The sequence below is a fragment of the Macaca fascicularis genome, chromosome 5, assembly GCF_037993035.2.
Source record: "Macaca fascicularis isolate 582-1 chromosome 5, T2T-MFA8v1.1".
NCBI lineage: Eukaryota > Metazoa > Chordata > Mammalia > Primates > Cercopithecidae > Macaca > Macaca fascicularis.
This window is the reverse complement of record NC_088379.1, coordinates 173,520,163-173,547,419: the sequence shown is the minus strand read 5'-3', so window position 1 is coordinate 173,547,419 and position 27,257 is coordinate 173,520,163. Positions and strand designations below refer to the sequence as shown.

Below are 27,257 nucleotides of genomic sequence, written 5' to 3'. Positions count from 1 at the left end.
GAACACAATGCAACATTAAGTAGAGGGTAGCAATAGACAGATTTTTGAATCTGCAACACAAGATTGTCCAGAAGTCTAGTTTTCTAAAATTGTTTGACCATTTGTTAACTTAAGGTATTCTTTTGGCTGCTTTTGTTATTTGATTAGTCTAATGTTGTTCATGAAATCACTCAGTAAACAATAAAGTGATGTACAAAGGTAAGGTGTTAATAATTCAAATATCTTTTAAATTCTAACATTTCTAACAAATGAACTGATCACAGAGAGAAAAGAGGAGGCTGTTCAATGCTAGGGAAATACAGAATAACTCCTAAAGAAGCCCTTCCTGCCCCAAATCAAAAACATCAGATATGGGTAAATAGAAGGGGCTTTCCTAAGTTCTGGCAAATACATTCTCATGGGAATGTGACCTCATCGAGTACATACACTTTCACTATGACTCTTACATTTCCACTGACCTCTGGCAGGGCAGTAATTCAGGGTCTGTTGTGCTATGATAGAACCGTTTGAGCTAATTTATTTCTGCCTCTCTAACATTGTAATGGCTCCATTCATTACAACTCTCTGCTGTGCGTTGCCAATGGAAACAGCTCATGCAAGTTTTATCATCCTAAGAAAATAATGGACATCAACTGTGAAGATGGTATTCATGGAAACACGCAGTTCCATGGAATTCCAAGCCAAGTAGCCTGTGTTGTGAAAGGCGCTCTTCTTGCCCACAAGCCTGCTTACCTCCGGTTTCATTGCCCTGCCAGGATCTGCACCCTGAATTTCCAGCCTCAGCTTTTAGTCTTTCCCTGCTTGTCTATATCAGATCTCTTACTGATACTTAATATTTAAAGTAACAAATGTAAAGTACTTACACCCACTTTTGGAAATGCTTTTAATAAAGGGCTCAAAGTAGATCCCCCTTTTCCATGGCCTTCGGGGAGTGGCTACATCCTTAGCTGTATGCTGGAAGCCCACACAGGGCACAGATATTTTTCATAGCTGTAACCAAGTCACAGCTTTCAGCAAAGGGCAGATTTCACTAAGCTTTTCATTTCCCTTCTTTATTTTTAGGTATCTTTTCTATTGTTGAAGGATACCACTTGGCAGCAAAGGTCACATGAGTCAAGGACAACTTGCCACATAGTTGAGTCCAGGCAAAAGTTTTTTCTCACCAGAAAGGAAATGTAACAGGGGTATGGAAATTATTATAAAACCATGCAGAAATACTCACAGTTTTGGTTTGGCAAGCAGAGGTGGTGGCTCCTTAGTGGGTGAAAGCAGGACAGCTGGTGTTGGAAGAGATTTATTACTGTTAGCTTTGCCGTTAATCAGTCCATTTACTCCATGGCTGGGATGGACTCCGTTCGTTTCCCTCTCAGCAGAATTGAATTGCATTTGAAGGGCTGCCCTGCTCAGGCCTAACTCAGGGTGGTTCACCTGCTGCATCTCAGATGGTTTCTTTGAAGCCAATTCCAAGGAACTTGTCTCCAAGATTGGAGGGGGAGGTGGAAAGTGCTGGAAGTGATCATTGTTGGATTCTCCCATTGACTCATAACTACAGTTTTCGGTGTTGGCTGAGGAAGGGGAAAGAGGAAAAACATAAGAAGATGTTACTAGTTCAACAAGTGATTTCACACTGTCAGAGTCTTCTGAGAATCATGTGTTGTGTGAAGTTGTTAAAGAAGAGGTGATTGTGCTGCTCTCATCTGATGCAGAAGCACTGCCAGCTGGAGGGCCTGGTTCTTTCAAGCTTGTTTTGAATGAGTGCTACCGTTTCATTTCCTGACTGAGCTCACGTGTGGGGAACCCAGCTACCGAATCCTAAAAATTTCAAACAAGAGCTAAAGATAGAACTTGGCAAAATAAATAAATAAATAAATAAATAAATAAATAAATAAATAAATAAATAAATAAATAATGACAACACAAACAGTAGCAACTAATAATGCTTTGTCCTCTCACGTTTTGGTCCATGGGCCCGACTGAAAATCCTAGCTGTCATTACTCAAATTGGCTCAAGCTGAAAAGGTTTTATGTGGCTATTCATCTAAAGCTAGGGAAGTAAAGCTCAGAGTCCAAGTAAAATTTCATCTCATAAAAATATTTTTTTTTCCATATTAGATGATTGCTCCAACTATAACTCAGTACGAAAGAGATTTTTATTTGTTGCCCTCAATAGGCTGAAAGCATCTTGAGATCACGTCTTTTTTAGATTCTGCACCTTGCCCAGAGCCCAGCAGAGCTCCTGGCGTGCACTCAAAAATGCTTATTGAGGTAAACAAAAAGTTCAAAAATAAAATATTTGTTGATTATGTTTGACTTATAGCAGATATACCGCAGAAACAAATAGAAAATATTACACACAAATTTTTGCCACTCAGACTCATAGAGCCCAGGGTTTTGGCCATATTGTTTAAGCACTGCACTCCTGCTGTGGCCATTTGATGGGACAGTGTTGAAGCCAACTCGAAATCAAAACGCTGGGGTCCTCCTTGCTCTGTAACTCCGATCCTGACACTTAGGTTTCTTTCAGCACTTACAGTGGTCTTTCCTAGAAACCATTTCCCATTTAAGATGATTCTCCCATTTCTGTTCGTAATTAAGATGAAAAAGCATTTACAATTGCCACTCTAAGGTCCCTAAATAAGTTTTGGTTGTGTCTCTACTGCCACCTAGCACCAAGTTCTTGCTCTTCTGAAGGAATCCAAGTACAATTCAGTTGTTATCTCCAAGTGTGTATCATTCAACGAATGACCCATTTATTGATTCCCTACTATGCACATTATGTGCCAGGCTTGGTCAAAAACATATTTTAAAGATATCTTTAAGATGAATGGCAGAGATGAGGCAATTAAAGTAAGCTAACACTCATTAGTAACTGTAGAAAACAGCCAAATAAAAATAAAAGAAAAAGAAAAAAAACTTTTTCACATTCCCTTCCCTAGTGGTAAGTTTTTGAGTTTAGAAAATATTCACGTATTTTTGAAAACTGGCTTCAATAATACGTTGCTTTCTTTTTCATATTAGTTATATACTATCCTTGATATACACTATCAATGAAATTTGAGTTCGAAGGCCTTTACAGCTTCTCTGTGTTTATCTTGTATTACATTTTATACAAGAAGGCTTATCTTGTATTACCTTTTCCAAAGTTTCAGTAGTGGATTGGACAATGGCTTATTTGTACAAGTATCTCCAGATCTCATGTGTTGGCACTGCTGAGAAAGTGACTGCACCTCTGATGTAGAGGTGGCTTTCCAATGTGAATATGATTCTAGATTAGCAGGAGGATGTTAGGAAACCAGCTCCATCGTTTCCAAGACCAAGACTGCACGATGTTAAAGAAAGCTCCATGTGTGTTCAGTTGCTACACGATCATTATCTTTTTGTTTATCATCTCTACCTCACTCCCTCTCCTCCCCTCCCCTAAAGCCTTTGTTCCACCGTGAAACTTAGATTGTTAGGGTGACTCCTGGAGTGGCCAGCATTCCTGAAGGCTGAGCTGAGCTCTCTTCCTGGGACAGTCCCTTTCTTTTTTCTTTCTTTTTTTTTTTTTAGACAGAGTCTTACTCTGTCACCCAGGCTGGAGTGCAGTGGGACGATCTCGGCTCACTGCCACCGCCACCTTCTGGGTTCAAGTGGTTCTCTGGCCTCAGCCTCCAGAGTAGCTGGGATTACAGGCACACACCACCATACCTGGCTAATTTTTGTATTTTTAGTAGAGACAGGGTTTCACCACGTTAGCCAGGCTGGTCTCGAACTCTTCACCTCAAATGATCCGCCTGCCTTGGCCTCCCAAAGTGCTGGGATTAGAGGCATGAGCCACCACACCTGGCTGGGACAGTCCCTTTCTGCTGTGACCAACCACACTGGTGCTGGGGAACAGAACCTAGTCGTCGTTTTTACTCCTCACATACCTGAGGTGACAACCAGCTGGGCAGTGCTGGTTGCTGATCCATAATCATTTCTTGCTGAACATGTAAAGATCCCTGCATCTTCAGGGAAAGTCTCAGCGATAACCAGGGTGCAAATCTCCTCTGGAAGTGAAGAGAACAGAATCATTCATCAGAGTTTAACCATGAAGTCACTTTTTAAGAAGTGAGACCCTCTGCCTTTCCTCAACAAACAAATTAGGTAATGATTATTACGGATTCACTTTACAAAAGTGTTTGTGATAGAATCTCTCTACATTTAATTTAGCAATTCTGCCTAGCAGAAAAAGCTTTGGAGGTAGACCCACTCTGTGATGTTGGACAAGAGCAGTCTCGGCGTCCTAGTCTATAAAATGGGGATAATATATACCTAATGGGTTACCTGTGAAGATAAAATGAGATGTCTGCAAGTGTGTAACTCTGTACTTTGCATGTAGGAGTTAAGTTCATTGCATGTCAGAGTTCTTTCTGTACATATAGCTACCTCTTATATCTGTCTGCTCAGCTGCAAACTAATTAGTGGGGAAAATAAAGCTCTTCTGAAATGCTGACCATGGGGGAAAAAAGAACATGACCTGTATATGTTTGACCTGTAGACAACTATTCTGGAACATACTATTAAATGGCATGGCAGTGTTGCAGGGCATGAAAAACCCAGACTCAAAACAGCTGCCTGGGCTTGAATGAGGGCCCTGCCACATCTTGCCTTTGTGACTTTGGTCGGTCTCCCTGAACTTCAATGTTCTTCTCTATAAAATGGAGACAATAATAGAAGCTACCTCACAAAGTTTGTATTAGTCATACACGACACACAAAATTAACTATCACAGGGTTATTGTGAGGGGGATGATGATGATGATGACGACAATAACAACAAGAACTGACAGCTATATAACCCTTACCATACACTAGGTATTGTTACCAGCACTTAACACAGATTAAATCTAATCATCATGTCAATCTTATGAGTTATGTAAGTTTATTATTAGCCCACTTTATAGGTAGAAAATCGAAGCACAATAAGGTTAATTCACTTGCCCAAGTCACACAGCTAATAAATACTAACATAGGGATTCAAACCGAGTTGGGCTCCAGACTCCAAACCCTAACCACCACCTACTTTTGTGATATGACATATTGTGCTTTAAGATATTGCCTGGCATATAGCAAATGCTTCATAGCCAGTGTTAGCTGTTACCATTAAAAGGAAGCTATATCTAGAGTATTAATTAGTTTTACTCGTTGAATAATTGCTTATATTGTACCAGTAAAATAAAGACAATTATATGGGCGAATGTTAAGAAAAGTGATCGATTTTGGATTCCCACAAAGTTATTCCCTCGGTTAGTCACATATTTTTGGGGTAGCATGAGGCCGTGTATTGTAGATTTTTTTAGTAATAATGGCTGCAATTACTCCTTCCTTTGTAGACGTGCCTCTTTGTAATGTGCCTCTGCAACTCCTTCCATCAAGTGGCAGAGTCTATTTCCCCATCCCTTGAACCTGGGCTGGCCCTGTGAGTTGCTTTAGCCTAGAATGTGGTGAAAGTGATGTTGTTGGCCAATTCTGAGCCTTGAGAGGCCTGGCCTGCTTCTGCTCCATCTCTTGGAACCCTGATGGACCCTTAGGTGAACAAGGCTGTGGTAGCTTGTAGGAGGAAGAGACCATATGGAGCAGACATAAGCCCTTCCAAGAGAGACCATCCTAGACTAACTGACTCATTCCTAGTCATCCTGGCAGCTGACCACGGCCGCACTGAGAGAGCCCAGCTGCAGTCAGCCCAGCCTGGCACAGACCACAAAAACTGCCTAGCTGAGGCCAAGCCAAATAGTTCACCCACAGAATTATGGTTGCTGCTTTAAGCAACTAAATTTTGGGATGCTCTGTGTTGCAGCAGCTAACTCATAGAATTTGATAAGTTAAATCTCGTTCACTAACATTCTTCTAAGAGCAAACGTTTCAGATCAAACGTTTCAGACCAAATGTTTCAGACCAAATTAGCAAATCTGTTTCAAAACATTTTATGTTTTAAACCCTGAAATAAAAAAAGTATTAACTGTAGGTAAAAGTGCTATGTTTAAAAAAAAAATTGTCTATTGGAGAGAGCTTTAAATATTTTAATATTTTACCTAGAAATCAAAATAAGTGCAAAAGAAAATAAACAATAAAGTATAAAGTGTAAATGTTTCTCTTGATAATTGAATTCCCTTTATATACCTAATATCCCTTAATAATCTCACTCTTCAAAGGCAAATGCAGTTCGTTGTATTTGATTCTAGAAAAAAATTCATGTTATCTATCATTTCAAAATTTGTCCAGGTATTATCAAACTATATAGTTTTTAATGTTATGTTATTGGGTCAAACATGCATTTTTTTTGTATTACCAGGTAATATGGCCTATAGGCATCATTGAGTTTCACTCCATTTCTTACTCCATTCTTAGGTTTTATCAACCCCCTGGCCGCACCCACCAAAGCCTTTACTTATCCCCATTTCTGATGATGCTGATGGTAGTCTGGTTAACAGACTGCTTGAGATTTTACTTATCCCCATTTCTGATGATGCTGATGGTAGTCTGGTTAACAGACTGCTTGAGATTTTGTTAAAAGCTAAAATGCAAGGATTCTTCTGTGTCAAAATGTTTTGTTGCTTAGGAAAGATCTGAGGACTACGGTGACTATAAGCTTTTGAGAGGTTAGCATTGTAGCGTAGCTCAAGGTCAACTCATTTCTAAGATATATTAATACAGGTTTAAAATTGCGAGAATTGTAAAAACACACACCTTATTCTTTCAGCATATTATTCAATTTGATGTTTAAATGGGGTATGAAAAACTTAGTTTATTCTTCATGTTCTATTATTAATTTTATGTTCTACATTGAACCTAAATAATTTCATTGAGGTAAAAGTAAAGGGCAATGACAGTAGGAGAAATATTGCAAAATTCCACTTAAGAGGTATCTAAACTTGTCATACTCTTAGAAGCAGAAAGTTGAATGCTGGTTGCCAAGCATTGGAGGCAAGGAGGAATGGCAGTTGCTGTTCAGTGGGCATAGAATTTCAGTCATGCAAGATGAAAACGTTCTAGACATCCGCTGCACAACATTAAGCATATAGTTAACAATACTGTAGTGTATACTTAAAAATTTCAGAAGGTAGATTTCATGTTATATGCTTCTTTAACCATAATAAAAAAAGTAAAGGGCAATGAAATCTATATTAAGTATTCATCCATTTAAATGCTAATTTAAGGTCGGGAGCGTGGCTCATGCTTGTAATCCCAGCACTTTGGGAGGCCGAGGCAGGCGGATCACTTGAGGTCAGGAGTTCAAGACTAACCTGGGCAACATGGTGAAACCCCATTTCTACTAAAAAAATATATATAAAAAATTAGCCAGGCTTGGTGGCAGGTACCTGTAATCCCAGCTACTTGAGAGGCTGAGGCAGGAGAATTGCTTGAACCCAGGAGGCAGAGGTTGCAGTGAGCCAAGATCGGGCCACTGCACTCCAGCCTGGGCAACAAGAACGAAACTCTGTCTCAAAAGGAAAAAAAAACCAAAAACCAAAAAAGTGAATTTAAGTAAAACACTGTGATAGGTATCATAAATGCAAAGACATTAAAATCAGGAAGAAGTTGCTCAAACATTCTACATCTTTCTTGAAGAACAATAAGAACAAATGGTTCGTAATTGCAGCAAGAGGGAAGAAGGTACGTTACATGAATGGAAAGACTTGTTAAGGAAAGGTAGTGAGATGTCAAGAAAATTTTTTGAGATAAAGTCTGGAATCTTCATCCATGAACAGCTCCTAGAAGCTTTTACAGTCATCTATCTACTTGTTAAGCATTTTTAAGAGTACACTGTCTTAATATTTTATAGCTACAGATATAATTAATGGTTCCTGCTCTTGAGTTGTCTGTAATCTTATTAAGGGGTTGAGACACATCTTTTACATGAATTGGACTTGAATTAGAAAATCATCAGGTCTATTCTAACTCCAAAAGTTTACACCCTTAATGCCCACATGACAATGGGATAGTTTTTTAAGTCCTCCTTCTCTCTTTCCTTCAACATTGTGCAGTCTTAAAAAGGCAGTTAAGTCAGCTGCAAGCAAAAATGTTTGCCAGAAACTATTTGGCAAAATTGTTTTGAAATATAAGGTGGAAGTAGGAAATATAATATAGAATTAAAATTTTTAGGCGATTAAAAATTAAAAGTTTATTTCAGACTTCTGAAGAAATTAAAATTCTAGTTCATTATGCAGTGTTTTAAGAAATTGACCACATATTTGATCTACTGTAATGATCCTATAATCACAAAGACAGGATCTTTTTGGTCTTTTTCTCCTATTTGTCTTGATAGCTTTGCAACCCCTCCTACGGAGTCTGTAAAAACAAAATCGAATGTAGTTTCCTGAATTGTCTTCTTTTTCTTTATTCTTAAGATTTCTCTCTACCATTTAAAAAATTTTATTTTTTTGAATAGGTAATACAAATACAATGTACAAATTTTTAAAGGTACAAACAGGTATATGGTTCTCTATCTTTTAAATAATTAAAAATTTTCATGAAGCTTCAATTTTAAAACAGAGACAATATATTTCAGCTTGTATCTATACACTAAAACTTGTTACAAAGAGACAACAGAAATACCCAGTTATATAAAGGGATAGATTATTTCAAGTTATATATATATTTTTCATATCTATATATGAAAAACATATAGATATGAAATATCTCAAAAGTTATAATTAAAAATAATACGTTAAAAATATATACACATAACCTGAACTAATCTATCCCTTACCTAACTGGATATTTCTGTTGTCCAGTTATAGCATAAATGCATAGGCATCATTATATGCATAGGCATCAATATATGAAAAACACCACAAAGTACAGCAATCTCAAGAGAGCTCAATGGCCTATATTTCAATTACAAGAGACTTCGAGTTTTTTTTTTTTTTTTGAGAGGAGTTTCACTCTTGTTAAACAGGCAGGAGTGCAATGGCGCAATCTCGACTCGTTGCAACCTCCGCCTCCCAGGTTCAAGCAATTCTCCTGCCTTAGCCTTCTGAGTAGCTGGGATTACAGGCAGGTGCCACCACACCCAGCTAATATTGTGTTTTTAGTAGAGACGGGGTTTCTCCATTTTGGTCATATGGTCTCAAACTCCCGACCTCAGGTGATCCCCCTGCCTCAGAGTCCCAAAGTGCTAGGATTACAGGCGTGAGCCAATGGCGCCTGGCCTGAGACTTTGAGTTCTTAATAACGTCGCTGTTTTGTTTCAAATAAAACAATTTTTTCCCCTTTTTTCCTGAAATGATGGTACCACTCAAGACTTCCTATGCTAGAAGTAGTGGAAAACACTGGGTAATTTTCACAAACACCTGGAATACTTTTTTGGGCACTGTCATGTGGATGCCGGGTTATAATGCAGCAGGTAGTATTATATACGGCAACATTGGATCTCATCTGACTCATGGTGATGGCCGCTGACTTTGATAGCTCATTTCATGTCTCACCACTGAGTAACACAAGTTATGTTTTTAAATTTTATGATCAAATTAGACCTTTAAAGGACAACGTGTTGTGCCCAGTATGATTGTGGACTTATACGGATAACACGTTACAGAATTTTTCTAGCGTTCCCAGTGTTGACCCAGGTGGAAAACAAAGCCAGTTGGGTTCAATATTACCGGAATATTTACTTTTGCTTTCTGTAGTGTTGATCAGAGCAAAATGAAAAATTAATCTATTGAAATCCTGAATCCAGGTTATATACTGTGTTTTATAATTTCAATACTGTATCTCTATAAATAATAAGCACATTAAGACCACATCCCATAAAATAGGCAGCTGTGGTGTCATAGGGAGGGAAGGTCTAAACTCAGGCAGGCTCACCTCTGCTCACCGTAGCATCTCCATCAGGCAAATGTCCCCTCTCACAAGATGCATTGTGGGAACTGGGAAAACACCGTAACTCAATGGTATAAAGTTATGAGGTATGATCCAGCAATCCCACTTCTGGCTATATTGCCAAAGAATTAAAATCTGCATGTTGAAGAAATATCTACATTCCCATGTTTGTTGAAGCATCATTTACAATAGCCAAGGTATGAAAACAATGGAAGTATTTATCAGTGGATGAATGGATTAAAAAATGTGGCATATATGTACAATGCGATACTATTCAGCCTTAAAAAATCAGGAAATTGGCCAGGCGCGGTGGCTCAAGCCTGTAATCCCAGCACTTTGGGAGGCTGAGATGGGTGGAACCTGAGGTCAGGAGATCGAGACCATCCTGGCTAACACGGTGAAACCCCGTCTCTACTAAAAAATATAAAAAACTAGCTGGGTGTGGTGGCGGGTGCCTGTAGTCCCAGCTACTCGGGAGGCTGAGGCAGGAGAATGGCATAAACTCGGGAGGCGGAGCTTGCAGTGAGCTGAGATCCGGCCACTGCACTCCAGCCTGGGCGACAGAGCGAGACTCCGTCTCAAAAAAAAAAAAAAAAAAAAAAAAAAATCAGGAAATTCTGTCATTTGAGACAACATAGATTAAGCTAGAGGACATTATGCTAAGTGAAATAAGCCAGGCACAGAGAGACAAATACTGCATGATTTTACTTACGTGTGGAATCTAAAAGAAATGTAAAGTAGAAAGATGGTTAATCAGAGGGGGGTGTGTGGTGGACAGGAGAAGGGGAGACATTGGTCAAAGGGTACAAAATTTCAATTAGTCAGGAGGAATAGGTTCATGATGACTATAGTTCATAATAATGTAATGTATATCTTTTTTCCTTTTTTTCTTTTTTTGAGACATAGAGTCTCGCTCTGTCACCCAGGTTGTAGCACTACACTGGCGTGATCTTGGCTCACTGCAACCTCCACCTCCCGGTTTCAAGCAATTCTCCTGCCCCAGCCTCCCGAGTAGCTGGGATTATAGGTGAGTGCCACCACACCCAGGTAATTTTTTGTATCTTTAGTAGAGATGGGGTTTCACCATGTTGGCCAGGTTGGTCTCGAACTCCTGACCTCGTGATCTGCCCGCTACGGCCTCCCAAAGTGCTGGGATTACAGGCATGAGCCACCACACCCAGCCAACAATAATGTACTGTATATCTTAAGATAGCTAACAGAGAGTATTTTAAAGAGAAATGATAAGTATTTGAGGTAATGGATATGTTAATTAGCTTAATCATTCTACAAGTATACATATGTCAAAAGCTTGCATTTTATCCCATAAATACTTAGAATTATTTTCCCATAACATATAATAATGTATCTTCTATGTATTTATGTATTATGATATTAACCAATTCAAAATGTGACAAAAATAAATATAAAAACATGTCAAAACTATGAAGCAGAATGTATATTTAAACTATTTTGATATTTTTAAATCAGTGATTTTTGTTTAAAACAATGAAGAAAAACTAAAGGATAGAAAAATGAATTGGCAACTCTGAAATAGGCAGGACTCTGCATTACTCTAATTTTATTTCTATCTTACATGTGGCCTTTGGTATACACTCAAGGATGTAGCTATAACATTATTAACATTTGTATTAGATATGCCTTAATTCCTCAATAAGATTGAGTTATTCTGGTTGGGATGGGGAGACACGGCTATTTATAAGATCGGGTGGAGATTCTTGTTAACTTTTTGAATCTTGAGTCTTTCATGGTGGTATTTTCCAAACTTGTTTGATGGGAAGAATCACCTGGAGCACTCACTGATTAAATATATTGCTTACACAGAACCCTCCTCTCCCCTAGAGATTCTAATTTAGTGGATCTGGGTTGAGGCCAAGGGTTCTTTTTTTTTTTAATGCCCTTTCCAGATTATTTTTATCTTCAGAAAAGTATAGAGAACTGTGTCCTAAAAAGATAGGTTTCAAACATTTTTGATTGAAATCCACAGAGAGATATATTTTATGTCTAACCCAGTCACATGTATAGGATAGGTACATATACATACATACACACACACACACAATGGACATAAAAGTTTCACAAAAGAATATTTAAAGTTATTACACAAGGTGCATGCTACTAGTTTTATTCTACTTTTATAACATGGCGGTTGCCATCCACCTTCATGGGCCGTGAGCAGCAGTTTAAAAATACTGCCCCACAGGACAGTTCCTGGCTCAATAATTATCAATGAGTCCTGAGTGATTGACATATTAAGAAAAGGGTTTCCAGATAAATGTTTGAGAGATGCGGATACATGCAGAGCATATAGCGATTATTTGATTAAAAAGTTCACTGAATAGAAGGAACACAATAAGATAACAGAGACAGCATGAAGTAATCCTGTGTTTTTCGACTGTACTATACACAGTTCTTGGCTTTCCATTTGAAGAGGAAGATAGAAAGTGTGGAAATAATTCAAGCTGGAGCTTCACGTCAGATAAATCATTTGGAAAGTGAGATGTCTCTGGAAAGGTACAAGGGATTGGGAATTTTTAAATTGAATGCATATGGTTACAGAATGAGTTAAAAGTGTGGTTAGCCATAGAAGGGGAAATACAAGATCAGTGCTGTAAGAGATTGATTAGGTGAAATCCCTCATTTCTTCAGGCTCAATATCAATGAATCCTGGGTGTTCAAAGGGATTCTCTCAGGGTCCTGGCTAATTAATGCTAGAGCCAAAATGCTGAAGGTCGGCATCCAGTCTCCCACATGCATGTTCTTTTTTTCTTTCTTTTTGAGATGGAGTTTCACTCGTCGCCCAGGCTGGAGTGCAATGGTGCTATCTCGGCTCACTGCAACCTCCGCCTCCCAGGTTCAAGTGATTCTCCTGCCTCAGCCTCCCAAGTAGCTGGAATTACAGGTGCACACCACCATGCCCAGCTAATATATATATATATATATATATATATATTTGTATTTTTAGTAGAGACAGGGTTTCACCGTGTTGGTTAGGCTGATCACGAACTCCGGACCTCAGGTGATCTACCCACCTCAGCCTCCCAAAGTGCTGGGATTACAGGCGTGAGCCACCACACCTGGCTGATGCTCTTTTTTGTCTAGAGCACAAAGCCTCTCTAGTTGTTCTGCATTTTTCCTAGTTCAGAACACAAGAAATCTTACGTAAAGTGAGGTAATGAAAGATTTAAGTCAGGCAATGGAGTTTCCCGATGCTGAAAAAACTATAATTAATCTCATTATCCAAATGATTCACGAGAATTATTCATCTGCACAAGGGGAGGGCTATATGTCCTCTAAGGTATAAGACACCTTGGAATAGGACATAAGCTGAGTGGAGAGTACATTATAATGTGGACATGCTTAATAGCCCCTTCTTACGAGGTTTGGAGCAGTGGGCTTCAGGCAGTGCTCAGTCACTTTCCTTCTCTCTTCGCAGACGCTGCTGAGAGTGGTGAAGGTTTCTCAGCGTTCAGAACACCTGGGCACTTCCTGCCTGGACAACCAGGCCTTACGTCCCTGGACTAACCTCCCAGGGCTTAGCATTCTCTGGAAAGCACTTCTCTCAACCTTGAATCATCTACACCTGGAAAGACAGAGGTGCTGGGAACACTGAGAAAAATGTCCTTTCCAGTTCAATGCCTGAGGATGCTTCAACTATAAACATAGACATAATTCTGTGCCTTGAAACCTACATTTAAAAACGCGATACAATTTTATTCAGCAGGGATAATATAAAGTGGTTTTAGAGCAATGATCTTGATGACTTGTAAAGAATTCCTTCTGATGCTTCTGTGACTTTGTGGTTCTTTTAGTCATGCCATTTTCAGAAAACCCGAGGATAAATATACAGCTGCCCCTTCTAAATCAGAGGGCTCTCTTAATAAGAATGAAAATTTATTATCCTCCCATCCTTCCATGACTTTGAGGATAAAATAAAAAATTTTAACGTGGTCTCTGAAGCCCTGCATAATTAGGTCCCTGCATAGTTAGGCTCCTTCTGTGCCTCGCACATCATCACCTTCTGAGCACTGGGCACATGGGCTCCGGGGCAGCTCCTTGTGAAGCCACACTCTGATAAGTTTCTAAGCCCTGACTCCTCCCAGAGTACTTAGCACTCTCCTACGCAGTCTTATGTTTCCCCACAAACATTACTTTCTCAGAGAATCCTTTTTTTAAATTAGACTTCATCAGTTTTGCCACCTAAAAGCAATTTTAGGATGGTAAACTTTTTTTGGAGACATCACAACTATAATTAAATAATATCTATCACAAATAATATCATCACAACTGTAATTAAATAATATCTATCTATCCGTTGATTGACTCATAAAGGTAGGGTCTTGCTCTGTTGCCCAGGCCTCTAGTGGGAGATTTTAGCAGATAGTAGAAGACAATCACAAAATCAAATAAAGCTGGTGCATTTTTGTTTTATTTTATTTTTAAAATCTTTCTTAGAAACAGGGGTTTCACTGTTGCCCAGGCTGGAGTGAAGTGGCATAATCATAGTTCACTGCAGCCTTGAACTCCTGTGCACAAGCAATCCTCCTGCCTCAGCCTCCTGAGTAGTTGGGACTATGTGCCACCTCAACCTGTTAAATAATTTATTGTGTAATTAGTTTGTTAGTTTCTGGTTCCCTGAAATATAACCTCTGAGTGCAGAAACAACTTTTGTTCATGGCCATATTCTTAGCATCTCACACATGGTAGGCTTCCTATAATTATTTTTAAATAAATGCATGCATGAAATTTAGATGAAGGAAAAAAACACTTCCTTTGTAAAAAGACTATTTTCTAAAAGAATTCTCAGTAAGACCAATTTTCCTACAGGCTTCCTTTGTGTGTTTCAAAGTTGATTGAGTGGAATTCATTGAGTATGATTTTGTAGGAATACTTCCATGCATAAATAAGGTATGTGCCTGTATAAAGTTCACGACACATGGAACATTTAGAAAAATTACAGACTTAAAGAACAAAAATAGAAAAATAAAAAACACTGGGATGTTCTCTTAGTGATCGTCATGCATTGAAATGTCACAGCAATTTTTACTAGATAATTCTTTTAACTAGATAAAATTTTAATACAACGTCCCAAAGGGTGCTCGCTTTTCTTCCCAAGGAAAATTTCATCCGACAGTGACAAGAGGCTCACATTTTATTGAGAGAAAGCAGCATCATAGCTTGTATGGTTCTGACATTATAAAAATGAAGAAAGTCATGAGGAAATGAGATGAGCCAGGTTATAATACTGGATTTTCATCTGGTAGCATCTTACTTGAACAAAGACGTATAAGACATCTGTAAAATAAATTTTAGTAAGGAATGGAAATCAGAAAATGACTGCTTATGTCACATAAAGGGAGTTAGAGACTTACTTATCTGTACTAAAGAAACTGTCTCCAGTATAAGTGGAAATTTTTATAGTTATTAGTAACCTTAATTATGATGCATTTTAATCTAATTTTCCCATGTTTGGATTTCCTAAGGTTTTGATTTGAGGGCATTTAATAAATCACTAAATCAGGAAATGTTTTTACTGGTGACAAATTCTGTTCTTTACAGTTACCTAAAAATTACAAAGTCACAGCAATACCTCCCAGAAGGCAACCCTGAATTGTATTCAAGTTCCTGGACCTACTTAACACTTGGTTAAATACAAATAAATACCATTTTGTTTGTGGAAACTCATAAAATGATGAGGCAGCAAGGATAAGATTACTGGGTCCCCTGGGTAATAAGGGGACATTTTCATAAATGGCTTCCTTTGCAACTATGTTTAATTTTGTCCCAAGTAACTAAAAAAGAAATCCAGCTTTTACCTTTCAAACCACATGGTTTGGCTAACACAGTTGGTAAGAAAGAACTCTGAGCTAAAATCAACAAGATGAAATCCGGTGTGGGTAAATGCAATGCTTGTATCAATATTTGTATAGGAGGCTGGGCACCGTAGCTCACACCTGTAATGCTAGCACTTTGGGAGGCTGAGGTGGGTGGATCACCTGAGGTCAGGAGTTCAAGACTAGACTGGCCAACATGGCAGAACCCCATCTCTACTAAAAATACAAAGATTAGCCGGGCGTGGTGGCAGATACCTGTAATTCCAGCTACTTGGGAGGCTGAAGCAGGAGAATCGCTTGAACCTGGAAGACAGAAGTTGCACTGAGCCAAGATCGTGCCACTGCACTGCAGCCTGGGCAACAGAGCAAGACTCTCTCAGAAAAAAAAAAATTGCAAAGGATTTTTAAAAAATGTCAATTGTAGTTAATATCATATATAAAGAAGGATATTTAAAATGTACCATTTAAGGAATAACAGTGAAATGAACCCCTGTGTATCTATGCTCAAGTCTATGAAATAAGACATTTCCAGTGCTTTAGAAATACCTCATAGGCTCTCCCCAATTTTATTTTCCTTCTCCTTTGAGATAATTCCTTTGATTTTCTTTATGTGTTTACCATATCCTTAAAAAATGCATTCTTTAGTTTAAAAAAATTGAGTAGTGAGCACAAATCTTGGTTGACTAAAGAAAAGGTAACCTTGTCACTGTTAGGAAAAAGATCCCAAGAACCATCTTGGACTATCAGCTAGATTCAGTGTCCTTGAAAGTTTCCGAAAGCCCCATGGGGCAGTCAGTGGGTAAGGTCTTGAGTGAGTCCGGGAAATACAAGGCTCACTCAGTGGGGCAGTCTGGTGGAGTCTCATGTGGGCATTCAGCAGGAATACAGTTATTGCTGGAGATGGCATCTCCGTATTTTGTTTCTTTTTTTAAATTAAAAAAAATTGTGGTTACATAGAAAATATGTATATTTATTGGGTACATGACATGTTTTGATACGGGCATGCAGTATGAAATAATCACATCATGGAGAATGGCTATCTTTCGCCTCAAATATTTATCCTTTTAGTTATTCAGTCCAATTATGCTCCAATTAAACAATCCAATTACATTCGTTTAGTTATTTTTAAATGTACAATTAATTTCTTATTGACTACAGTCACCCTGTTGTGCTATCAAATACTAGGTCTTATTCTTTCTAACTATATTTTTGTACCCATTAACCATCTGCACCCCCCACCCCCACCGCCCCTCAATACCCTTCCCAGCCTCTGGTAACCATCCTTCTACTGTTTTGATTTTTAGATCACACAAATAAGTGAGAACATGGGATGTTTGTCTTTCTGTGTCTGGCTTATTTCACTTAAAATAATGAGCTCCAGTTCCATCCATGTTGTTGCAAATGACAGGATCTCATTCCTTCTTATGACTGAATATACTCAATTGAGTATAGGTACCACATTTCCTTTAGCCATGCATCTGTTGATGGATACTTAGGTTGCTTCCAGATCTTAACTATTGTGAATAGTGCTGCAACAAACATGAGAGTGCAGTTATCTATTCGATATACTGACTTCCTTTCTTGTGGGTATATATCCAGCAATGAGATTGCTGGTATTTTCTGCTTTTTACCCATTTACGCCTAGTGTTCCACTATTGAAACGCTAAGTATTTGGGAGTTATTTATATCTTACTGCTCAAGGTCATCACCAAGGTCTGATTGTAAAAATTAAAAAAATTGCAACCTCAGGCATAGATGGTTAATTAAACTCAACATGGCCAACTTCTAGATGTCAGGCCCGAGTCAAAGCAGAACGCTTCCGTGGCAGTAAAATGGGTGTTCCCAGCTGATCCAGGTGACAGTCCCTGGAGGGCAGAGCAGGACAGCCCAAGTAGAGATGAGGTTTTTGGGTCAGGCTTACCGCCCTGCCATTCTGTCATCCAAATAAAAGACAGGCAGAGGCAATGAACCTCCTAACACGAAAGCCTCACTGCATTTGTCTCTCGAGACACGCGGCTCCAATCTGAACTTGCCCTTCATTCCTGATGCACAACTGTCACCCTCCTGGGGGTGCCCTTTGCCTCTTGCTTCCATGTGATCTCCTGCTTCCAGTGCCCCACCTCCACATCTTGCCCTTTCTGGGTGAATTCTCTTGCTGTGGTGGAGCACACTGTCGCGTTCCAGAGGAAAATTCTGGGGACCTTACAAGTCTGAAAATATCTCTGCTAGATTTCCACATGAAGTTTTGCCTAGGGGCAGAATTCCCAGTTGTAGGTAATTTTCTTCACAATTTTGAAGTTCTTGCTTCATTGTCTCTTTGTGTCTAGTGTGACTGCTGAGAAGGCCTACGCTATTTGCATCTTTCTGGTTTGTATATAACCTGATGTTTTCTCTCTGGACACTTGTAAAATGACCTCCTTGTCCCGGAAATTCTGAATTTCATGATGATGCGCTTGGCTTTGGGTTTATTCCATATGTTGTGCGATCAGTGGATTTTTCCATCTGGAAACTGATAACTTTCAGTTGGGGGAACTTTAAAAAAATTATTTCATTGATAATCCTGTCTCTTGCCTCTTCTTTCTTCTCTCCTTCTGGAATCCCAGTTATTCGGCTATACATCTCTAATTTTGTTGCCTTTTCTCTCTTACATCCCTTCTTTGTCATTTTGCTGTACTTTGTGGGACATTTGCTCAAGTTTCATTTCGGCTATGAACCTTTTCATTTCAAGAACTCTGTTTCTCAAGTGTCCTCCCTCTCTTTTTTTTTTTTTTTTTTTTTCCTAGCTTTTCATTTTTATTTCTTGGGTGGAATGATTTCCTTATATCCTTTAAGAGATATTTTGTTTGTTTTGTTTTGTTTTACATTTTCCTCTCTTTGCAAATCCATTTTCTCAAAGTTCCCTTTTAGGAAGGTCACTTGTTTTTTTTCTGTATCATTCATGCTAGAGGATTTCTCCAGATGCCTTTTATCTCTGCTTGTCTGACAGGGATGGGAGTTTATTAAGCTCTGAGTACAAGAGAGGAACTTACCCACTTTGGTCTTCCCAATAGCACAATCTAAGTGGCATCTTTATAACAGAAACTCCCAAATCATTATCTTTGGATTTATTTTTTCTCTCGGGATGTTCAAATTGCCCAGAGAAGAATCCTTCAGTCTCTGCTGAGAGAGGTAAAGTTCACAGGCCAGCAGGCTGGAATGTGAGTCCTGGAAGAGGACTGGAAATAGGCACATTTTGGCATTTAGAATTCCAAAACCCACTCAATTTTCTTTTTGGTGTGTACTCAAACGTGTCTTGAGTCTTCCTCCTCTCCCTCTAGTGCAGGCTTATCCAACCCGTGGCCTCTGGGCCGCATGTGGCCCAGGACAGCTTTGAATGTGGCCCAACACAAATTCATAAACTTTCTTAAAACATTATGAGATTTCTTTTTAAGTTCATAAGCTATCATTAGTGTCAGTGTATTTTATGTGTGAACTGAGACAATTCTTCTTCCAGTGTGGCCCAGGGAAGCCAAAAGATTGGACACTCTTCCTCTAGAAAGTAAACCAAACTTTCTTGGTTCATGGGACTCTAAGTTTCTCAATACTTTTTAAATGGTGCCCCTAAGCTAAAAGACATAACTAATAGTTACGTTTGTTACACAGTTATTTCCAAAGAACTTAATAAGTATTTATGCCTAAACAATTTAGTATTTAAAACTACATACAAATTGAAAGAAAAATAGTATGATTTTATTCTTAAATAGCCACTATTTCTTACTAATGGCTGTGTGCATCTGCTGGGCACTGTGCCTCCTCTCTTGGAATCAGATTCGATGAGCCAGCCTCATTTCATGTTTCACATGGATTTTCATGAGGTACTTACTTTTTATCACACACTCATCAAAAACTCAGTTTCACAAAGAGATTATGTCATAGAAAAGAATGGAGGGTGATCTAATGTTGAAATTCTGAACTAGTTCAAGCCAGTCATCGTGTCATATCTGTCAAATGTCAAGTTTGAATGTGTTTGCATAAATAAATTTCAAATATATTACAGCATCCCTGTCAGCGTGGTGTGGCACCCCAGGGCAACCTGTCACACTCTTGGTGAACTGTAAGTTTCGTATGGCCTACTTTTGTTCAACCCACCATCCTAAGCTAGAACATGCATTAAGGTTTTACTGCATACGATCTACTGGGATCTCAAGAAACATCCCTATCTTTGCCCTCCTACAACAGCACCTTAGTACATTTAACTAAGTGTAACTTACTTTATATTGTGAATTGCAGAATCAAGCCTAGACTCTACTGCACAAGATCTAGCGTGGGTCACACTGGTCAGCAGAACTTAAAATTGAAAGCAGGAGGCAATATATTTTTATACATATAATTCCACAACCAGTAAGACGCGTTTGTTTTTTTTTAATTTTGCACGCTATTAGACAGTGCTATAGAAGTAACTCAACACAGTTTGTGGCTGTTTCCAGACAGCTGAATGAGTAAGAGACTGAGTATTAACAGCTGTCAAATGAGTCTTCTGTGCCCCCCACCCCCAGACTAGTCTTTGAAGGATTCTATCAGTACAAAGTCAGAATTTCAAAGAAGGTCAGAGAAGGTACTATGACAAACGGATGTTGGCCTTAAGTAAGCTAACTAGCTATTAATTCACAAAACAGTCTGAAAAGATTTGTGATGCAAGCTGACTTCTGTCTAGACAGAGAGGGGAGTGTAAAACACATCAGACAGATACGACGCAGCAGTGACAAGAAAAACCTGTTTCGGTTGCACAGATGCATTTGGAGACAACCTGCTATTTCCTTCTTTATCTAAATATCTAATTCCTAATGGGGCTATATCTAGGTACTAGGGAATTTCAATTTTATTTCTGGAGCTTTAAAACATCTTGCCCATGAATAAGGAAGAGAGTAAAGAGAAGAGAAAAAAAGAAACAAAAAGAATGAGGGAGTGAGATGGAAAAAGAGGAAGAGAGGGAGGGAATGAAGGAGGGGAGGGGAGAGAAAGAGACAGAGAGGGGAGAGAGAGTGAGCAAGAGTGTCTCTGTCAGAGGAAAGGAAGAGGGTAGGAAGAGAGAGTAACAAAAACAGAATGCTTAAATGTTTTCCTGAATTTCAAAGGTTATTTATGTGTTAGCATTTGGAAAATATCACTGACCTAGTCCTATAAAATGTATCTCTTGCCTCAGATGTATTGTAGCCATGTCTGTTTTTCTTCCTTCCACTTAACAATGGCTAAGAAAACAGTTTTTAGGGAAGCCAGTTCCTACACACTTCCATACAGTTGAATAGCTCAGAGGTCCATTAGATATAAGTCAATCAGGTCATTTAAAGAAGGTAAACAGTCATATTTATTTTTTGTTTTTTTCCTCTGACATAGCAACTTCAAGGTCAATGTAAGGAAAACACTTGGCAACTAGTAAAAGAATCATACCTAGTTTTGACAGGCATGACAAAACATTGTTTAAGCACAAATATGCTGTAACATTTGCTTGTTCTGAAGTTCTTACTCATAACCACTCATGTAATTAGTCACTTAAGTAGTCATTCATGTGCTTAAGCGTTTTTGTTTAAAAAATATGATCATGGATTTTATTTAGTGCTGCATGCCAACTGCTGATTTCCTGAAGCAGAGCATTTTAACGCTGGAAAAGGGAAAGAAGAAAGTCTCGTAGTGTCATGGTAAAAACAATTGTGGAGAAATCATCGGTCAGGAAAACTCACTGTGTTAGTTTTTAATAGCTCCTGACTATATACTTGTTTCTGGTGTATTGACAGATTTGCTTGAAATATCTCTCTGCCAGGAGAAATTTTTCAGAAAATGCTATTATTGTAGTTGGAAAGAAGGAGTCTGTTTTCTTAGACGCTTTCAGATCTAAGTATGTAAATAAGAAAATTCAGTGAACACACAGAGGAAAAATTTTTCTGCATTGCTAGGACAAGGGATTTAAAAGGAAAGCCTTCCATAGCTTGCTCTTTTCTGCATGATTTTGCTACGTTAAAGCAAATGGCATTGAAGAACGTTCTAGAGGTCAGGTGATTCCATGAAGCTGTTTAGGACTAATTTTATTAAATAATTCATGATCAAAACTATATTCTAGAAGCAAAGCAGCAAACCATAACTGAAACAGAAGGAGTGTGTGTAGGGTAAGTGAGGAGGACGCAGGGCGCGGGGTAGATGTGAAACAGAAGGAGTGTGTGTAGGGTAAGTGAGGAGGATGCAGGGCTCAGTGGAGATGTTTCCTTCCTCCCTCCTCATCCAAATTTATTCTTCCTTAGCCAGTATATTCTGAGTGTTTTCGATTTTCAAATATACACATACTGAAAACTAAGCTGCTCAGTTTCTAACCAATGCTTTGACTTTGCAGATGACAGTTTGTGATTTTCCAACCTACATTTGATAAGTCATCATCACCTATGTGCATGATGACAACGTATAACACCACAATGAAAAGAGAGTTGCAGGAGTTCACTCTGAATCCAAAACGCAATGTCAAAGGCTGCCTTAAGTCATGCTAGCAGTAACATTTTTACAATTTTTGGCTCAAAATTTTAGTCTTATTTATACACAAAGCATTAAAAGACATAAATTGCTTTATAGGTTTGTTTCATATAATAAGCTATTTCTTGTAGATAAAAGATATTTGGTTCCTACTTTTATATCTACCTATCTATCTAAAGTTGTTTAAAACAGCAAACACACAAGATGTGCCCTAACTCCCTACAGGATTCCCATATTAGCTCATGCAGCAGATTTAATCTCAGAAAATCCATGTATCAGAAAAGTAGTATTATGCAATTTTATTCTAAGACATTTCACAGACAAAATATGCAGTTGTATATTTCCACAGTCTGGAAAGTGACTACACTGTTTGATGTGATGACTGACACATTAAGTGGGGTGACTTGCCCTGCTTGTAATTCATGACAGGAGGGCAGATCAATTCCAGTTGTTCCCTAAGGATGCTACTCAGCCTCCCTCAAGCTTTGGATCCTAACAGGGTCAAACTCTGCTTTTAAAGATCCAGTACACAGACGTGAGAGGTTCAGGGACTGACTGCAGTAATCTGACCTGCAGTGGCCCACAGAGAACTTTCCAGTTCCCCCAAGAAGAGTCAGAGCAAGGTCATGGCTCCTAAGACACATGTGGCAAGATCCGCTCGACACTGAAGCAGAGGAACAAACAGGAGAAACAGGAAAATGACTTGTTTTTCTACCCTTTGTTCAGAAATAAGTGAAACTGTGACTCTGCTGATGGGAAAAATACAAAAGTAAATAATCTTGCGGAGGACATACGATGTAGTACCTAGACAAAAATTTGTTTCCTTTACAAACACTGTTTCAGTCCACGAGGAAACATAAACATGCAATATATCTGAGGCAGGGAACAGCTGGATCACATAGCACTGTGATCTGGTCAAACGACCTGATAATTAAGAGTGATCTGGGGGCAAGATGACTTTCTTTATGCTTGCAGAATAGTAAAAGTTTATGGTTCAGAGCACATAAATGAGAAATGCCTGGGGGTCCATTTTGCTTACCTCTTTGAGCTGCTCTCATTTGAGACACATTTCTAAGCTGGGGTTGTTAGTGGGTTCTGATCAGTACAAACATGCAGTAGATTGTCCTTCTCTACTGGAATTTTAGGAGGATGTTTTTTCATCATCAGCTTAGTTTGCTTTCTGAGCCTAAAAGACTGTATTTTAAAAAGCCTGAAGTCACTGAGCTTGACCTTCTTGTCTGAATGGAACTTAATGTTTTGCTAATAAAGACACTGATGTAAATAAAATGCAGTGTACAGACTCCATGATAAAGAAGATATTGTCTTTAAGGGGGTTTCACATTTCCAGGGAACCACAAAAACATTGTTTTGCTTACAGCTTTAAGATAGAAACAAAGAACTATTGAGACCCAAAAGTTACATTATCCGCTCTCTCTCCCACCAAAAAAACCCCTAAAAATATTCTTACCAGGTTCAGCTGTAGATCTAGGTTCTGTTAGCCGCATGAAAAAAATAAATTAGAACAAAGTATTAGAACGGGATTCCATTAATAAAAAAAACCTACTTCTTCCTTTCCATTACCTTATCTAGGACATGACTGAAGAAATGTTACAATCAAACTCCATCATACAAAAGATATAAAGTGATAGATCAGTTTATATTTCTATAAAACATAGAAACTCAAATTCCTGTATCAACTTACACTAGGACATTTTTCCAACTGCAGTTCATAGATGGGTTCTAGGAGCCTTGTGAACCTCCTAAAATTATTGATGCAAATTTGAGTCCAAATGTATACATGCATTTTTTAAGAAGAAAGAATATGTCACTTTCATTAGAGTTTCAAGGGGGTCACAGTTTCCATTACTGGATTTCAACACACACACTGTAGATTATCTAATCTTGCCACTCTTTGAAAATAGAGATCAATTCATCTCAATGACTTAGCCCTTCTTGGTTTTCTTGAAGCTGGAGAGAATAAAATGGTCAGACTTCGGGACATGGGCACTTCTCCTTACTTTTCTGTAGAATTCGGAAATCTGGAGAGTCTTGGATTTCACTCCCTTGCCGAAACCACTGGACCTGCAGAGGGGGTGCCCCTCGGACCCGGCACTCCAGAACCACCACCTGGCCTTCCGCCACAGCTGTGTTTTGAAGTTCCTGAAATTCAAGGAAAATGTACCCCATCAGACTTTGGTGCATTTTTAAGCAATTTCACAACACAGAAGAAAAATTCCAAATCCTAGACAAAACAGATACAAACACAAAATGCAAAACTTGCATCATAAAATAATTAGTACTGACTCAGGTAAGGATAAACACCTTTGAACCCACTGATTATCAGCTTTTCACCCTCTCCAAGTCATAAAATGAGTAAAGTTTACCAAAGTCCTGCAGAGCTTTCTGGCCTGTCTGCGAATTTGCACTGACTGCTCTCCATTTATGGAATTTGATGGTAACCACTGTTAACTTTCTTTATCTACATTTAAGAGGAAGCGGGTGGAATGTGAATTTCTTGAAACAATCACACTCTAAATAAAAGTAGATTCTTATGAAAACCAGACAAGAAGAGAAAAAAGACATGCATTTGTTTTCACATGCCTCGGCCTTTTCATGTACCACCTCTGCCCGACTAGTTTCTGATGTTGAGTTTATTAAGCTAAGGGGTTTCTGTATTTTCTCATTTTGAGATTCTGAGTAAAGTAATGAAACATGCTGCACTTCTTCCTTATTGACTTTCATTTCCTCCTTCTTGGCTCCTGCCTTTGTTGTCCCCCACCGCACTCCAACTCCAGACCAATAAATCTTTACAATCCAACAGATTAGAAATTAATTTGGCTTTATAGATACAAAGAGGTAAAGATTTTATACTTGTTCTTAAATATCAGGACATTAATATTTCCCTCACATATATCTTCTCTCTACCCTTCTTCTCCAGAATTAACTAGCAATAAGGGCCCTTTAAACTTTCTTACTATTTAAACTTCTGACTATAGAATATTGGATCTAGGCCAGGCGTGGTGGCTCACACCTGTAATTCTAGCTCTTTGGGAGGCCGAGGCGGGTGGATCACCTAAGATCAGGAGTTCGAGACCAGCCTGACCAACATGGTAAAACCATGTCTCTACTAAAAATACAAAAATCAGCTGGGCGTGGTGGCAGGCACCTGTAATCCCAGCTACTGGGGGAGGCTGAGACAGGAGAATCACTTGAACTCAGGAGGCAGAGGTTGCAGTGAGCCAAGATCACACCACTGCACTTCAGCCTGGGTGACAGAGCAAGACTCCATCTCAAAAAAAGAATATTGGATCAAATGTGGGGTGTAGGACTCTCAAAATAACTCAAACATAATTTACCCATATATAGACTAAAAGCAAACAAATTCACATTAGGAAGTGTGAATTTGTTTGTTTGTTTGTTTGTATGCATGTGTGCTAAAATTATCTGATGGGACAACAAATGATGTTCTGGAAAAACCAATTCTGTAACCACTGTCCTGCAGTAAGTGTGCTAAAACGCTGAGGAAATTCTAAAAGCCTATGACGTTGGCAGAAGAACCATAAAAGTCTAATGTGAAGTCTGAGAAGACATTTGATAAACATTTCAGTAGTTAACTAGAATGTCTTTAAGTGAAAAGGTTTAGATGATCAACTATTTCTGACTTCATTCTTTCTTCTTTCTTATATTTAAATGGAGAAAATCTCCGATTTTAAATAGTATTTTTCTTTCTTTGTGACTGGGTCCATAGAATAGCTAATTTATTAGATCAAAACAGGGTAAATGTCACTTACGGGGTCCAGCTTCTATGGGTTAACCTATTAAATGTCTCTAGGCTTGTTCAGGAAGCTGTTCAGGATAGACTACAAATGGCCCTGAAATATTTTTCATGCTTCAGCTTTGAGGCACCGAAAGAGACTTTGATTTATTCCTAAGATTAGGTATTTTTTTTTTCAGTGTCAGAAAGTCAGAGATGTAGGAAATGGGTAGATGTCAAGCAACTTAAGCAGTCAAAGCTCCACAGTTATTCCAGGATTGCCATTTGGATCCTCCTGGAGCTAACATTTTTATCTTGGCAAAAGCCATGGCTAAACATAGTAAGCCATTAGGAGAACCTTCGGGAACATAACAAGGAGTCCCAAAGGAGACTGAATGCCAACCCTTACAGGATGCACATGGCAACCTGGATCATCTACTTTGTGTAGTATCTTGGAGCCCTGGGGGTTTCAGGATCCATATAAGGACCCCTCTTGCCATACCATCAAGTCCGCCTGACACTGTGCTTCCTTGGAGGGGTCTATTTGGGGAGAAATGTCACATGTACGTCCATACTATCCACAGTCCTGTGGTCCACAACCCACCAATCTGCCAGGTGGCCTGCAGGCAGGAGCACTGGCTCTGCCTCCGACCAGCTGTGAGACCTAGGACCTAGGAATCTTTTCCAGAGTAGCATGAGAAAACAGATGGAGGCAACCCTTGGACTGTGAAAGCCAGCCCACCTGCCATTGATTGTCATCATCATGCCTAAGAGAAAGCCCAATGAAGGTGCTGTGAGTGACAAAGTAAAGGCTAGTTTGATTTACAGAGATCAGCAGGATTATTTTCTAAACCTACCCCTCCAAAACCAGAGACCAGGCCTAGAAGGACCCTGCAAATTAGAGACAGAAGCTGCCTAAAGTGAGAAAGGGAAAAGCAGATGCATCAAGGAAGGGAACAGCCCGCAGAAGAGAGATGTTCCATGGTCCAGACACAGAAAGTGGAAGGCTGGAGAAGTGGCTCTGAGCTTCCCGTGGCTCTGAGCTTCCGTGGCTCTGAGCTTCCGTGGCTCTGAGCTTCCCGTGGCTCTGAGCTTCCAGTGAATTGACAGTTTGAGAGTTCTTAAAAATCAACCTATATGAAAAACAGAGTTTTGGTTTACTTCTCTTTAAAGTTGTGCTGTTAGCACAAAGAATGCTTCATGGTTTTCTTTTGGGGAAAGGGGAAAGACCACTAATAGAATGACTATGTTGCAGGAGCTGGACTGCAAGGGAGGAAACAGGATTTTGTACTTAGTATTTGAGAGTTCCTCTCG

At 39.0% G+C, this 27,257-nt stretch overlaps 1 protein-coding gene across 14 annotated transcripts in view; it reads right to left on the bottom strand.

Moving 5' to 3' along the window:
- PALLD (palladin, cytoskeletal associated protein) overlaps positions 1-27,257 on the bottom strand; it is a 434,802-nt gene that overhangs the window by 215,483 nt on the left and 192,062 nt on the right. For all 14 annotated transcript variants that reach the window (XM_005556268.4, XM_005556266.4, XM_065545676.1 and 11 more), the window contains 4 exons: positions 24,208-24,349; positions 23,658-23,681; positions 3,909-4,028; positions 1,223-1,565 (listed from right to left, as the gene is read on the bottom strand). In XM_005556268.4, coding sequence (XP_005556325.3) covers positions 1,223-1,565; positions 3,909-4,028; positions 23,658-23,681; positions 24,208-24,349 — 629 coding nt within the window. The remainder of the gene's footprint in view (positions 1-1,222; positions 1,566-3,908; positions 4,029-23,657; positions 23,682-24,207; positions 24,350-27,257) is intronic.